Here is a 15,458-nt window from a genome sequence, read left to right on the forward strand (position 1 = left end):
CTAACAAAGAAAAAGTGAGTTTAATAGGCTGTGGCACTTGTCACAACAGCTGTGCTTTTTTGTGATGTCGGGCATTTTAGGATTTTTCCCTTATTTTTTGGTAACTGTTGAAAGGCTTGGGACTGGCAATGGAAATAAATACTCTCTCCAGGCTGCTCAAGCAAGATCTGAACACTGGGCACTAAATCAATGTTCTGAACAACAATTGCCTCCTATTGTAATTCAAAGCAAAAGGAATAAAAGGGTTTTTGCCAGTATTTGAGCATATTATTGTTACAGTGGGGATACTGCCAGCACGTGTATCAGACAACGAGCCCCGTGGAAAAGAAATATCTATGGACAGATTCTTGCTAGATGTTTCAGAGATGTTTATTTCTCCAGCCGAATGGCTGAGGATCTGCTGAGGAACTGCTGCAATCCCGGGACTGAGGGTCCTTGCCCACGCAGGGGAACACAAAAAACCAATGGGGAACGAGGCTGACCAGGGGCAGGGAAACACCGTGCCTCCCCCCAGGACCCCTCTCCCAGGACCACATGGCAGGGGGGGAGACCCCAACTTATTATCGTCCTGAAGGCAAGACAAACTGTTAGACCTGCCAGAGCCTTTTTTTCTGTTTGTGTTTGCCAGCAGTGCAAAAGGGGAGAGTGTGGGGGAGAAAATGAAAACAAAAAAGAAAAGCTGACCTTAACTTTGTGACAGATGTTTAAAACTTTTCACTTTGGTCCAAATGAGGTTTCTTTCTCTGTCCTTCACCCATCTGTAATTTTGCAGTTGTTTATGGATGCACAGTTTGATGTAAGTAGTGTAATAAGTCAAACAGCTGTATCTGAGTAGGAGGCAGTTGTGGCAGGATATTCCCTGTTCCTCAGACAACACTGGCAAGGAATATTTGCTGCATATTTTTAGCAAGAATTCTCTGTAGAGCATTATCTCAAACATCTCTAAGTGCGCTGTGTGAGCAGTTATTGGGTGGTGACATCTGTTCCATGTAGCTGGAATACACAGTGCATGTGGCTGAATCCAGAGGAGAAAGGGACGGGATTTTTTTTTTTGAAGCCCCACTTTTTGCTTTACACAACATTTACCACTAGTCCATTGCATGTGAGGAGGATTAAATCAGCAGTTACATGAATAATAACACTAGTTAATAACAATTGGGCAGCATTCATGCTTTTTGCTCTCAATTGTTAAATAACTAAGAAGGCAGTTCCAGGTTTTGAAGGAGTCCTGTTTGCCCCCAAGCATGCCCAGAGGCCAGTTGTGCTCGCTGGTTGTACTTGCATTGTTTCCTGGCCGTGTGCTGTGCCTGGAATAGCACATTGGTGGTGGCAAGTTGAGTTCTGAGTGTGCAGCTGGGGATGACTTTCTGTGGCTGTTTCTTTGTTGAAGTATTTGCTCTGCATTGTCTGACTTTAAATACAACACTCTAGTGACTCTACCACTTTCTTTTTGTTCCTAAGAGGACAACATTCAACAGGTACTCTAGATTTAGTGAATTATATTGGTTGTTTCTATCTTTTGTCATCAAGCATGTTTATAGGCTTGAAAGAATTAACTACTTGGAGGTATTTGGCTAAAAACTCTGATTATTTAAACGCAGTAGTAGAGTTGCAAGGCATTCATTGCCAGTGTCCTTCAAGATAGAGCTGTATATTTTACTGTGTTGTATGGGATATCACAAAACTTACACCATTCTATCCCCACCACCAGTGACTTTAAAATACCTTTTTGGTCAGGAGAAGTGATATGGCATGAAATGCCAATTTTTCTTCTAAAGTCATTGCTTGGTATTCAAACTCTCCCGTGAAGATGATGAATAGTCCAAGTCTCACAGCTTTTGCTGTGTTTGGTAAAGCTGGTTATTGGCCTCTAAATGTCACAGAACCACCAGGTTGGCTATAATTATATGATGGCCTTGGTAGATGTAACACTTTTTTTACTGTAAAGGTAAAAATTCTTGTCTTATGGAAGTGGCAAGGACTCAACATTGTCTTGAGAGGGTAATTTTAATGCTGCTGCTACTCTGTGGGAAGGATTTTAATGTCTAGGATGTCCTATCTCATACAGGAAATTCACTTTAAGAGTGACATTTTCTTTCCATATGCCCCTTACAAAAAATGAGGAAGGGACTGGAGACAGAGGGATGCTCAGTATCCCAAAGGCTGGGGCTTTGCTGTTGTTTGCTGTCAGGACTCCTGTGGCAGCAGGGTTTCCCCACTGTTCTCCTCCCTGCTCTACAAACGGACCCGGGAAAACCAGACACTGTCGTGTTACAGTGTCACATCTGGCATGGGACAGACTGCTCTCTCTTGATGCCACAGTTCATCCTCTGTGGCAGGGAACTGACTCCCCTTCTGTGTGGTATTGTAAGGGTGCATTCATTAATGTTTCTAAAGCATTCAGAGCTGTGGCAGTCGAGCCTGTGCAGTGTGAAGTGACTCTTTCTGTTCTCTAGGGAATGTAATTTGTGTAGCAGATATGTTGTGATTCAGAAGTGAAAAGCAAGTCAGTAACAAATCGTTTAAGATTTATGATTTAATGATTTCATTGCTAATAGTTTGACTAATTCTGCTGTGCCTTCATAATGATTTTTTTTTTTTTAACTTGGTTCATTTTTATAACCGGGGAGAAAGATTTAATTTTAGAAGTTTCAGTTGACAAAGACATGCTGGTGCTAGATACGTATTTCAGATCATTGTCATTGTACTCTATTTTTAAATTCAACTGCCAGCCAACTGAAAGAGCACCCTGTGTTGATGCTGGGTGTTCTGCATCCATGCTACAAAGCTGAATTCTTCCAAGCTGAAGCACAAGGCCAGCCAATTTACTTTTATGTTTTTCCTGTTTAATGAAGGGAAATGTTCTAGCACCTTTTCATTATCACAGAACTAAAATCGGTCATGAAAACAATTCCCCTCCCTCCAGAGGCCTGTGCAGGCATTGGCCATTGTTAAGATGCTTGCCTATCAACAGCCACTCGAGAAAGAATTTTAAATGGTTTTGTGACGTCAAGGAGGCACAAGAAAACATAGTCTGGTGCCAAGTTGCCTCCATCATTGAAAGCCCACAGTAAGAAATAGATAACACAGAAATAAATCTTTTGTGCAGTAGCTATCTCATGATACGTTCTAGTGACTCCAGTAAGTGAGCTTGTCTGGTATAGGAATAGCTGAAGAAGATGAACTTTCAGAGCCTCATTTTCTAATTTATGCTTAATGAAAAGCCAGCCTAATCTGTTTGACTTCCTGCTGTCTGGACACGATGTCTGCGGGGAGCTTGGACCTCGCAGAGGGAAACGCCCTGACAAAGTTTCAGCCTACAAAAGTGAGCAGTTTAAGTACGGTGGACAAAAAACTGTATCTCTTGAATGAAAAGATGGACAAACTGTTGCATTTCCAAGAAGACCTGACAGGCAAACTGCAGCAAGTTGACAGAAGCATTGCTGATGTAGGAAATGGCAGTAACAAGCTCACAGTATCCCGAGCAGCTCCTGATGACACAGATGCAATGCAAAAGGGCCTGAACGTACCGGACAGTGCTGCCCAAGCTGACGTCCAGAGCATATGCTCAGAAGTGTTGAATTTGATGAAAGCTGCCCAGCTAGATGCCTCCAAGCATAAGGAGAGGCTGGCAAAGATAGAGAAAAGGGTTGATACCCTGGATAAAGTTATTACATTTGTGGGAGAAGTATTAAAAAATTCTAAAGTAGTGGATTTCATTCTCAAAGGCATTGTGCCCTGGAAGAAGGGGAGTCTGCTGGAAATCCCTGTTGAGGTTGGTTTAGTTTTACTGTTCTTCATTTCACTTTATGACATAGCAGGGCTTTAGGCTCTCCTGTCAATCTCTTGCATGATGTTTAATTCAAGATTTCCTTTCTGTGTTGCTGCTACACGTTACTGCTGGGACCTTCAAATTGCAAGGCTCTTAAGGCAGGGAGCAAGCTCAAAACAGTGTCTGAAGTTCCTGAAGGGTGCTGGGCAGTCCTGTAATGAGTGTGAGAAGGAGATTGCTACTGTAAAGGAAAATTCAGCTTCTACCAGTGCTCAGAGCTCAGCAATGTCACCCAAATTAGTGACTGAATTGAGGCCCCAGAGAAAAGAATGAGTAACATACTAGAAGTTTGGGTTGTTTTTTTTTTTTTTTTGAGAGAAGCTTCTATTTCTTTGTTCATTCACAAATTCTGAATCCACACCAGTTCCTGAAACCTGTGCTGACCTATGGTCATGTTACTGAGAAATTTATGTTGTCCTTAGACATCTTAGTTGTCCTTAGCTACATTTTTTTGATGCAGCTGTGACTTCGTCAACTCCATTGACATCGTTCACTCCTGAAAACAAGTAGTTCTTGTGTTTGCAAGTTCCCAGACATCCGTTCCTAAGCATTTCTTAATTATTGAGGACAGGGAGGGAGAAACAGCAAGGCCAATACTTAACTGATATGGTATTTTGAAATAGATTAGCCTTGTTTTTTAAAAGTTACAGGCATCTGGAATTAGTTCTTTATAATGGGAGTTTCCATTTTTCACTATGGCTTCTATCCCACCATGGGGACAAAAGGGAGGAAAGCTGCAAGAGCTGGAATATGTTTATTGATTCCAAGAATCTGGTTGTATGTAGAGATGTGATTACAGTAAGGAGAATTTAGCTCAAATGAAAATGTCCATTTGTATCTTAATCCAAATATTTTTTACCAAAACTAAAATGTTTTGATGGGAAGGTACATCTAACCCTTTAGAAGAACAGGGCAGTGCTTGATGCCAGTGTAACTTTTCAGGCTTTCAGTGCTCTCCCTTTTTTAAGTGCCAGCGGCTAAAGTGAGCTGGCTGTTAGGAGACAGAAGAACTTATAAAGTGCTTCAATGAGTGTTGAGAGCAATAAATCATGCATTAGTTATCAACCTTAAATCTGGATAAAGCTCATACTTCCAGTTCCAACTTCAGTTCTACAGGTTTTTGGAGAAATGGAAAAGTCTCATATGTTTTGGGTAAAGCTGTGTTGTTACAGTCACTGTCTGCAGTCACTGCAAAATGCCTGGAGACAGATACTGTCCTTTGCTTGATTTTGTGCATGGGCAGATAGAAATTGAGAGGTGAGATGACCTGCTGGTGACAACCTGGTGGGCTGGGATGGGGTGGAGGTCTGTGTCCCAGGCTCTAACCTGTTCCTTGGTTGGAGAACAGTCAGGGTGTACTGGGTGAGCAGTTTTATGGCAAACTGCAATATGACCATCATTGTCCTCCTTTTTTGTTTCTGGTCGTGAACACTTTTTGAAATTGGAGCGTAAGGTCAGTTATAAGACCTTAAGATAAGTCTGTGCTTTGATCACAGACTGCTGAGTGATATCTGAACTAGGCTCGAATTAGTGAGGCTCTGTGTGTGTGTACGTGACCTGGCTGGAAAATGTGGAGCAAAGCACAGGTGAACTTAAGAACAAATTACCTTGTGCTGAGCCATGTGCTAACTTGGGTCTGGTTTTTGCAGCCTGCTGTGTGGTAGCAGCACAGACATGGCCAAAGAGCTCCACAGTTGCAGGGGGAGCACAGAAAAAGAACTTGCTGCCTGCTTGTTCCTGCTTTCCAGCCTTTGCTGTTTGTAACAGGGCGCTGCTTATCACAGGCTGGCTTGGGATGGGCTGGGAGTGGGGAGGCTGTGTTTGCGTTTCTGGGTGAAGCTGTTTGTTGACAGCATTCCAGGGATGCCGTGGGAATGCTTATGGAAAAGTTTTATGGGGTTGGAGTCAACAAAAGACTATGAATTGAGCTTCTTATGTTCCAAACCTCTAACTTCTTACTTAAAAACCAGAGAAAAACACACTGGCATTAAACTGTCACTTACCCAAGGCTTTCTTTGCATGTAGGATTGTGCAAGAATAATGTTCACCCTGGTCATTGTTGCAGGTTTGCTTAGAGCTGTAATAAAAAGGGTAATGATTTTTTCCTACTTTTACTCTTTGGGTGTTTTGAGTTTTTTTTGGGAAGGGGGAGATGGGGAGGCTCTGTGCAATTTGTAGGGTTGGTGCATGAAATCCTTAACTGCTTTTACTAACAGGTGAAGGGCTGATGTGCAGCTGTCTTGTAATCAGTTACCTGCAGAAATACTTTACATGGTGCTTATTTGCTTGTACAAATCAGGATAGGAGGCTGCTCATCACTAGATTTTTTAACTATATGCCAACCACAGGAAATACTATGCCTTTTCCTAATTTTGTGTAATGCTTTTTGCTAAATAGTGTTCGGTTGTAATTTGATTTCACATGTATTGCTGTGTGAAGTCTTTAGTGGTCCTATAACAAAATACCTCTCAAACTAATTGGGGGAAAAACACTGCTTAAAAATAAAAATCTGCTTCCGTTTTTAATCTGTTTTTAATCATTCTAAAGGTGACATGTGAAATGTCAAGTACATACACAAGAGTTACCATAAAGCTAGAGGCTCTTTTTTGGTATCACCTCTATCAGGTCAAATAATAAATTTTTAGATACCTTGAGACAAATATGTTTTGACAAATACATTCAGAAACATTACTTTTCATTCTGTCTCTAGCTAAAAAGCTACAGAAATACAGTGGCATTTCTTTTTCTACTGTGTCATGTTTCACATGTCATACTTGTTAATCAATAGGAATAAAGATGACAGGAGGCAAAAACTGCGACAGTGAAAATTTTGGAAGGCAGTGAGCTAATGTATTAATCTGTGTTATGTTGTCTTAAAAGGATGCCTGCCTGCAAGGGCAGGGGGAGATTGGAAGAAGGAAGTGAACACAGCAGTGACTAATAATTCATAAGTTAAGAGATGTTACTTTCCATGTTACAGAGTCTGAATGCCTACATAGTTGGAGGAACCTGGTGGGAAATAGACACTCTCGGCTGTAACTGTTATTTCTGTGTTCCCCTGTCATTTTTAGGCCAAAGATAAGTCTGAGGAGAGTGGTGCAAAACCTAAGCATGTGCTTAGTAACAGAGGAACCCAGACTGAAAGCAAGAAGCCTCTGGAAGGTATGTATCCCTCCAGGCATGCTACAAGCTTTGACTCTAGAATGTACAGCAGACAAACTGGAAATTAATAGCCTACTATTTCCCACTACCTGAATTACTCAAATGGAACTGAGTAACTTTGCCCCTCAGTACTGGGAAAATAGAATTGTTCTCACCACCTTCACATGATGATTTATCCCCAGGATCAGGCACCACAAAAAGCTAGAAGACACAGAAATTAAAAGGAGCACCTTTGTTTAGCTGAAGAGTTGGGGGTTTTTGAGTTGGGTTTTGGTGAGCTGAATTCAGAGAGCAGAGCTTGTTTGGAGATACTGTGAAGATAGTGGCCATATCACATAGCAAACCTAGTAAGTTCTTTTCCATTAATATATCTGAAGCAGCCCCCCTCTTCACCCTCTCTGTAAAAGGGACGTGTTGACACTGGGAATATCTTTTTTTGATCAGCAAGTTTCATTGGCATGTCAGGGCCAGGTTCCTATTTAGGGTGCATCTCTCAGGGCATTGCCCTGTTGCATCCATTATTAATGCCTGTGGAGTTGCAACAGGGGTGAATGTGATGTTGAGCAGGCCCTGTCACGCCGTTGTCTTCACAAATTGTCAGTGAATCCTTTGCATTATGGGCAATCTCCTTTTTAGCTTCATCGCTTTGGAAGTGACAAAAACAAAGCAAATGGTCACAATTCTGACTCAAAAGCTACACAGAGTTGTGAGCAAACCTTGGTTGCTGGTGGTCTGGGCATGCTGAATGTTAATAGTCACAGCCATTGTCATGGGAAGGTGATGAATGCTGGGTGTGTCTCTACCCCTCTAAAAGGGTAGAGGGTGTATTGGAATCAGGAGGGGTCCTGCAGGATCTACAGTGCCTTAACTGCCCGTTATATTTGCCCACGGAGTGATTTCAGATTTTAGATACAAGGAGCTTGAGCCTTGCAGGTTTTCGTTTGCTTTAAGGAATCCAAGTTCAATCTGTGACATTGCTGGAAAGCCACAGAGCAGGTAAATCTCTGGTTTTAAGCCATGAGCATTAGTAGTATCTCGAGCTTGAGGGTGTAAAGATTTTAAACCTTTTGGAGGGTTTCTTGCTATCTTTTCAGGTGTAACTCTGTAGGTTATTTTGAGAGGTGTGTTGCTTTATTCTTTCTATGTTTTACCATCACATTTGCCAAGGATAGTTTAGTAATGGATTATTTTATTCAGAGACAAAAAGCGTGAAAAAGCTGGATGAAAACAAGGGAGCATGTGAGAAGGTGAACTCTTCTAGTGCTATAGCCCACAAAGCTGATTCCAAACCACAGCTTAAAGAGAGGACAGCACAGCACCAAGGAGTAGAAAGTGCTGGCAACATACAGAGCTCTAAGAGCTCTCCACAGCAAAAGGACGTCGGTGTCAAAGCTTTGAATCAACGCAATGGTCTTCCCTTCGTACATCAAGATCATGCAGGTAGCCAAAATGCTCCTGCTAAAGCACAGAACATGGATAGAGCCCCACGCCTTGATGAGTGCCACAGGCAGCTTGTTCATCAGAAACCGGGGAAGAATGAAAACAAACCTCCAGCACCGAGTGCGGCATCCCGGGAAGCTGTGCCCTCCACATCCCGGGCCATATCTGACACGGGGTGTGAAGTGACACATACCAGGTAATGGCCTTGTTGGTAGCTTTCTGTGTGACCTGAAACCTTTTCATGTGTTAGAAGGGAAAGAAGGAAAGCCAGGCCATTAAAGGAGGCAGCTCCTGCATGAGGGGATAGGAGTGGGGAGACTTTATGAGGATTAAGGCAGAAGGCTCAAGGGGCCCTGTGTAAAGTTCTGTGCAACCCAGGAGTCAGATGGGAGGGAGGGGTTTGACGTATCAGCATTCTGTGTACTGACATAGAAAGGTGACCACAACAGAGGAGCTCAAGTAGTTATAAACCACTTAGTCCTTCCTTTATTGCTGGGGGTGAAAGGAATTTGAGATATTTATTAGTATATGACAAAACCAAAGAACTTGTGTTTGTTGTCCTCAGTGTTTTCAGTGTCTTGGTCATCTAAAGATTGTTCATTTTTTCATATAGGTGTTTCATAGTCCATTTTCCTTGGAATTCTTTATCTAGGATTTTATTTTAATCCCATTTATTTAAATTTTTAAAAACCCACACAACATAAAACAACAAAACCCCTCAACCAAAAGACTCCTGCCAACTAAACCCCAATAAATGGAACTTCTGTAGCAGATTGTAACTGCCAATGCCTTCTCTGTCTGGGTGGGTGGCTATAAAGTGGTTTATATATGTGTGTGGGGGGGTGATAGACACACTCATCCATACACACCTACGTGTGTATGTATGATGTTGGGTGGGGAATTTCTCTGTGTTTCATGTGTACAAATTTGGCGTCTGAGCCCCAGATTTTGGCTGGGGAATGAGGGAGGTCAGCAGGTAACTGGAAGGCAGAAGCTGGAGTAAACCCCAGGGGCAGCTGCAGCCATCCTGCCCAGGGTACTGTCACGGTTTGGAGTGTGAAGTCACATGAGAGTGGTAAACGCCTCTCTAAAATGGATGCAACTTCTAATGAAGTTTGTAAGCCCACACAGAGGCGTCAAAGGAACATTGTGTTCCCCAGCTTGGAGAAATGCCCGAGAGTCCCACTGAGTTCAGGCTTGTCTAGATAGCAGAGGAAGTGTTTGCTCAGAGCTGCGTTCAGCTGCTCTCATAGCTCACACCAGAGCAGCTTAGATCCACAACACAGCACACGGGTGTTAAAGGTGCAGAAAATGAGACATTTCAGACTCTTATTTTACGAAAGCAGAAACATTTTCTTTTATAACATCTTTTGTAGTGAGGTTCCTCCACTGAAAGAGGCAATAACAACCTCTGTGAAAATGAGATACATTCTCTCCCAGACATCAGAAACTGTCTTCATTTGCCATTGTATAAAATCTACTTTACAACTTCAAAAGTTTCAATTCAGCCTCGGTAAAATCAGACTGTTCATGACGGTTGGAGCAGTAGCAGTTGACTCAAACATTATCACACAAATGCCTTTGATGGACTTTAGGAGCACAGAGAATTGGTTCTAACACAAGAGGGAAAAAAATCATTAAACTTTTCCAATAGTTAAAATGCCAAGGAAAATTGTATTGATAGAGTGAGAAAGTTTATCAAAGTTAGATTTTTAAGAGAAAGCTGTGGAAAGAATGCTATCACATCAGAAGACCCAAACCCAGCTGGCTGAGTGTGCAGGTCAGCCAGCTGGAAGAGGATGCAAACCATCAGATTTGTAGAGCCATATGAGCAGCCAGCTATTTAGATAATCAGCCTGTAATTTGGGAAGGCAATCACTATCTCTGCCCAGATGAGTGGTGTTTTATTAGACCAACTGTAATAATTGCAAAAAGTGCTAAGCTTTCAAATGTGGGATTAACCCTTTGCAGGGTGAGACATTTTGTTCAGCAGAAGGGCAGACATGTAGAGAGATGAGGACACAGAAGAAGAATCAGTATGCTTTTTGGTGCTCTCCCCTTAGTGTTGTGAGTCTTTCCCAGCAAGACTGGTACAGTTAGGTTTTATCAATGCTGTAGAAATTTGTGGGTTTGGAAACTTACAGATTTTTCTTCCTCCACAAAGTTACAAAAACCAGGCTGGCCACCTGCATCAATATCAAATTTCTCCTGTTTGTTCTGCAGGATATCCATCAGTGTACATATGACTGACATGAAAGAAAAGATTGAGATGGCCAAGGAGGGAAACATAAGTGACAACAAAGGTAAAGGTCCCAAAGTGAAATCCACAGCAGCAGACTTGAAAGGAGTCAAACAGCTGCCTGACAAATTAAAACTTCAACAGAGCCCTAAAAACATCAGCTCCGAGCCAAATTCAGAAGTTAAAGGGGACAATAAGCAAAATGAACTTGCACCTCAAACAGGGAAGCAACAGCCATTCCTGAGCAAGCCCAAACCAGGTAAAAAGGCTGAAGAGAAATCGGAATTAAAATGCAAGCCCATAACCTCACAGAATACCTCTGCAAAGGAGCCTGTGAAAGGTGCAGGGGTAGAAGTGAAAATCCATCAAGAAACAGCAAAAGCAGAAAAATCTTCAACAGATACCAAGCCTGAGAGGAGAGAATCTGAGTCTGCATCTCCGGGGGGAAGCGGGCGCGATACTCGGCAGTGTACAGGAGAGGCACCGGGGAAGACCAAAGCTCTGGAAGCTGGCAGAGCTCTTCCCACTCAGGGAGAAATTATCGGTGAGTTGTTCACAGTTACTCTTGAAACTTGTACATTGAGGATTTTGTGCTATATATTTTGTGCCTGTTGTATAGACAATAAGAGCAGGAGTATTGCTCAGTAGAGCCCCCATGTCTTACACTTCAAGAGCATTTTCCCTTGGGTACCTTTGACTATGTAAATAACAATTCACAGATTCTTTAAATAGTAACTTTCCTTTTAAAGTGTGTTTTGGGGAAAAAAAATTTAAAATAAAATAGGGTGAAGTGTATGTGTGATCAGAAGATGAGAATTTTGAAATTTTGAATTTTGAAAAAATCCGTTTTCTTTAGAAGAAGCGTTTTTTCCTTCAGATAGAGTGTGCAAACCCAGGCGCATGTTAGCAACTCTGGACTGGAGATCCAGAGCACCGAAAAGTACTGCAGGAAATATTTCTTACCATGGCCTATTTTGTTATTGGCCATGGATCTCTTGGTTCCTGAGGGACACTTGGTTGCAGTGTCTCAGGGAGTGCTCTCTCCTGGCAGCATATACATGTGTATGTTCCAGAATGTACAGACATGGGCAGATGACCTGACTGCTCTGGCGTTCTGAACAGTGGCTGCAGATGAGTTGAAAACATGTTAACTTGTAGCCTGACATACCTGGAGATTAATTATAAAATTGCTTTCAATGGGGGACATCAAAAATTGGTTTAATGAAGATTTATCCTAGAAAATCTTGGACATTAAGTAATCGCAGTTAACTAATTTAGCTTACCACAAACAGACTAAACTTAATAGTTGTAATGCTAATAATTGCAGCTTTAATTTGGAAATTGTCTCCAAAATTCTTGCTGCTAAGAGGAACCTCATGATTTTATCAGTCACTGTCCTCATTCCTCAGTGCTCTGTATTTTTGCTGGTTTTTCTGGCTGTCATGTAACGATTAAAAGATGATCGAGTATAATTTTTTCAAGCTTTCAGATAATTTTTTCAAGTGATCCTTTCTGTTAATGCATAAACTAAGATGCTGGTCTCCTAAGGGTGTCCAGTGGGTTTACTGTGTTAAAAACAGAGAGGAGATTCAGGAGGTGGGATCCTGATCTCAGTTCTGGGACTTTATTCCTCATTTGTAAAAGGGAGTTAGCAGTGAAAGCCCCTCACATCCAGTGGGGTGAAATCCGTGGTGTGAGGAGGTGACACAGGGCAGTGATGTGTGCAGAGGTGTCAGTGACCAGCCTGTCCCCTGTGCAGATGACAGCCCCTCTCCTCCGGCTCCTTTCGAGCACCGCATCGTGAGCGTCAAGCAAGCAGAGGTGACCGCGTGCTACTCCGTGTGTCGTCACGAGGTCCTGGGGGGGTAAGTGTGGCTGTCCCCATGCTGTGCTGCTGCTGCTGGGGAAATGCAGGGAGCTGCAGAGCTCCACAGCTGGCCCCAGGGTGTGCGTGTGAGCGGCACAGACAGCTCCCTTGCAGCCAGAGGGAGGGGGTTCGTCCTGGAGCCCTTCGGGCCATCACAGCTGCTCCTACATCAAGGGTGTGCCCTAGATGGCTGGTTTCTGCCCCAGCTCCATTTTCAGATGCCTGACTGCCATCTTGGATGACTGGTTTTTTCATTTGTTACAATAATCCTGGCCTCAGTGTTGTGAGAAAAACCTGTACCCTTAAGGCAGACAGATTCAGAGCATCTGATATCAACAAAGCCCATTAAGTCAGGCAACTTCCAAAATCTTTTTTTTTTTTTTTTGCTATGCTGAGCTGCATATTAAAGAAAACTGAGGAAGAGTTATTATTTTGACCTTATGTTTAGTTTTCACTCATAGGAAGTCTGCAGCTGCTTCAGCTTTTGTATTCTTGTATCCTTACTTATGTGACAAGAAGGCTTGATTTACACATTGATCCACATACAAATATGGCTTAATAAGTGTAAGCAATGTGATGCAACAGCAGGGAAGATGGTGTTTAGAAATCATCCCAAGGGGCATTAACGTATCTGCGTGACATGGGGTAGAATTTACAGCACGCCAGAAATGCAGTCTGCGGAGTGGCTACAGTTACTGGTCTTATGCTCATTTAAAAAGTTCTGAGATCAGGACAGAAATATCCTTGTTAATATACCCACTACCACATCCCTGAAGGACAGCGAGGGGGTCCAGTTACAGAAGGGAGCCAGAGCATGGCCAGGCCATCATACCTCAGCAGGACCAAGGGGGCTTAATATTTTAATGTAAGCACTGAACAACTGGCTGGAAAGATAAAACTAATCCTTCATAAGCTGAGAGAAAGAGGAGCTCCATGCTGCTGGCCACCCGACTCCGTTCACTTTGTACCGGGCTATTTTTGCTCATGATAAGAATAGTCGTAGGAGAGGTTTCTGTGCTGAGCTCTGCTGAGCTGGTTTCCCATCTTTTCCTTGGCATCCACAGGGGGCGTTTTGGGCAAGTTCACAAGTGCACGGAAATATCGACGGGGCTCAACCTGGCAGCCAAAATCATAAAAGTGAAAGGAGCCAAGGAGAAGGTAACCACACTGCTGGGAGCCCTGACCCTGCCCTCCCTGCCAGACCCAGCGCCACTGCCCCAAGCTGCCCTGGGAGGGGCAGCTCATCCTTGAGTACCATCAAATACTGCAAAATCTTGGGCTTGGTGTCAATCTTCATCATCTCCTGTATTCATGATGAAACGTCCAATCCCTGTGAGATCTGTGATGTAGCTGTTGTTGGACTTTACAAATAATTCTGTTTTGGTATGTTGAAATTTAAGGAGTGCATTTTGCTCATTTTTTGTCCCTTCGTTATTTTTTTCAGGAGGAAGTAAAAAATGAAATTAACATCATGAACCAGTTAAATCACGTGAATCTGATCCAGCTTTATGATGCTTTTGAAGCCAAAAATAATATCACTTTGATCATGGAATAGTAAGTTTAAATGATCTTGGGAATTGTCAGATGTTTGGGTTTTCTCAGGTCACTAAACGAAATAGGGAATGATAATTCTGAGCTGTGAAGAGGTGAGTAGTTTCCCAGCCTGAGAGAGAGTTGATCTCACTTTCAGAAGGAAATAACAATGTTTTAAAGGTAATTTCTTGTCAGAGCTCTATCTCTGACTAATTTTCTCTTAAGTTCCGTGCAGAATTAAGTTCAGTTGTCAGCTCGTGTAAAACAGCTTTCAGTTTGAGAAGTTCCATTTAGTAAATTTTGTAGGTTGAAGACTTTTTTTGCCTTGACTAATAAGATGAGTGAATAACATATAGTTTAGTACTCCCTGTAGATTCTCCTGGTCCCATAGGATCACCAGGTCATGTGGCTTTGGGTTTGACATGTATCCCCTCAAATATTAGTGACAACATTTCCATTTTCAAATTTAGATTGATACTTAATTTCAAGAGAAGTAAGTCTCTTGAAGTCGTTGAGGCTACTGATACACTTAATATTGGATGTTTCGTTAGGACCCTCGATTACAGAGTCTAATTCCCAATTCGGAAATAAATTGGGCTAATGCAAGATTTTAGGGTTTTTAATGCTTTTCTATGTCAAAATTTTAGTCTTGATGGTGGGGAATTATTTGACCGGATCACAGATGAAAACTACCATCTGACTGAGCTGGATGCCATCCTGTTCACCAAACAGATTTGTGAAGGAGTCCACTACTTGCACCAGCATTATATACTCCACTTAGATCTGAAGGTCAGTTGTTCGTGCTTTAGTGGTGCTGGTTTACAGAGTCTCTAATTACTGAGGAGTAATTTCTCATTTCATGGACTCACGTCATAAAGGAATAGACTTAATAGCTACAATGAATGGAGCTCTAGAGATTCATTACTTTTTTCCAATGTCTGTTCAGTAGCTTGCTTGGAATAGTAAAATGATCAGGATTCTGGGCTTTTGCCTTTCTTAAATCAGAAGCTTTTCATTCTCTGTAAGATTAAGCAATCCCCTTTTGTCATCAGTGACAAAAAGCCCCACCCAAAACCTCCTTGGCTAGAAGTGCCCACAGTCTTCCCTCCATTTCCCCTATCCCTTGGTAACCGTGTTCAAATACCTGTTCAATCATCTTCCATAGTTTGTGCTTTTTACTGCCTGGAACCAACCTGCAGCAAAATTGCAATGTTTTCCTAATGGTCCCTTAATAACTGATAATTTTTAAACAGAAATACAAACTGTTTTTTTCCTGCTTGTTTACACAGCACCTTACACAAATGATATTAGACCAGGTTGACTCGTAGACAGTTCTGCAGTTGTAATACATTTGGATCCCATCAACCCCTCATCCCCACCTTGAA

At 42.3% G+C, this 15,458-nt stretch overlaps 1 protein-coding gene across 7 annotated transcripts in view; it reads left to right on the forward strand.

Annotated features, from left to right (window-relative positions):
• MYLK3 (myosin light chain kinase 3) overlaps window positions 1–15,458 on the forward strand; it is a 45,088-nt gene that overhangs the window by 22,260 nt on the left and 7,370 nt on the right. For 5 of the 7 annotated variants that reach the window (XM_017740859.1, XM_017740862.1, XM_017740860.1 and 2 more), the window contains 7 exons: window positions 6,904–6,994; window positions 8,192–8,630; window positions 10,658–11,217; window positions 12,433–12,538; window positions 13,605–13,698; window positions 13,985–14,094; window positions 14,721–14,862. In XM_017740859.1, coding sequence (XP_017596348.1) covers window positions 6,904–6,994; window positions 8,192–8,630; window positions 10,658–11,217; window positions 12,433–12,538; window positions 13,605–13,698; window positions 13,985–14,094; window positions 14,721–14,862 — 1,542 coding nt within the window. Of the gene's footprint in view, window positions 1–502; window positions 3,776–5,857; window positions 5,924–6,903; window positions 6,995–8,191; window positions 8,631–10,657; window positions 11,218–12,432; window positions 12,539–13,604; window positions 13,699–13,984; window positions 14,095–14,720; window positions 14,863–15,458 lie in introns of those variants that run through there. The other 2 variants (XM_017740856.1, XM_017740857.1) reach the window with 2 other exon arrangements.

Source organism: Corvus brachyrhynchos, unplaced genomic scaffold (assembly GCF_000691975.1).
Source record: "Corvus brachyrhynchos isolate BGI_N302 unplaced genomic scaffold, ASM69197v1 scaffold26, whole genome shotgun sequence".
In the NCBI taxonomy this organism is placed as follows: domain Eukaryota; kingdom Metazoa; phylum Chordata; class Aves; order Passeriformes; family Corvidae; genus Corvus; species Corvus brachyrhynchos.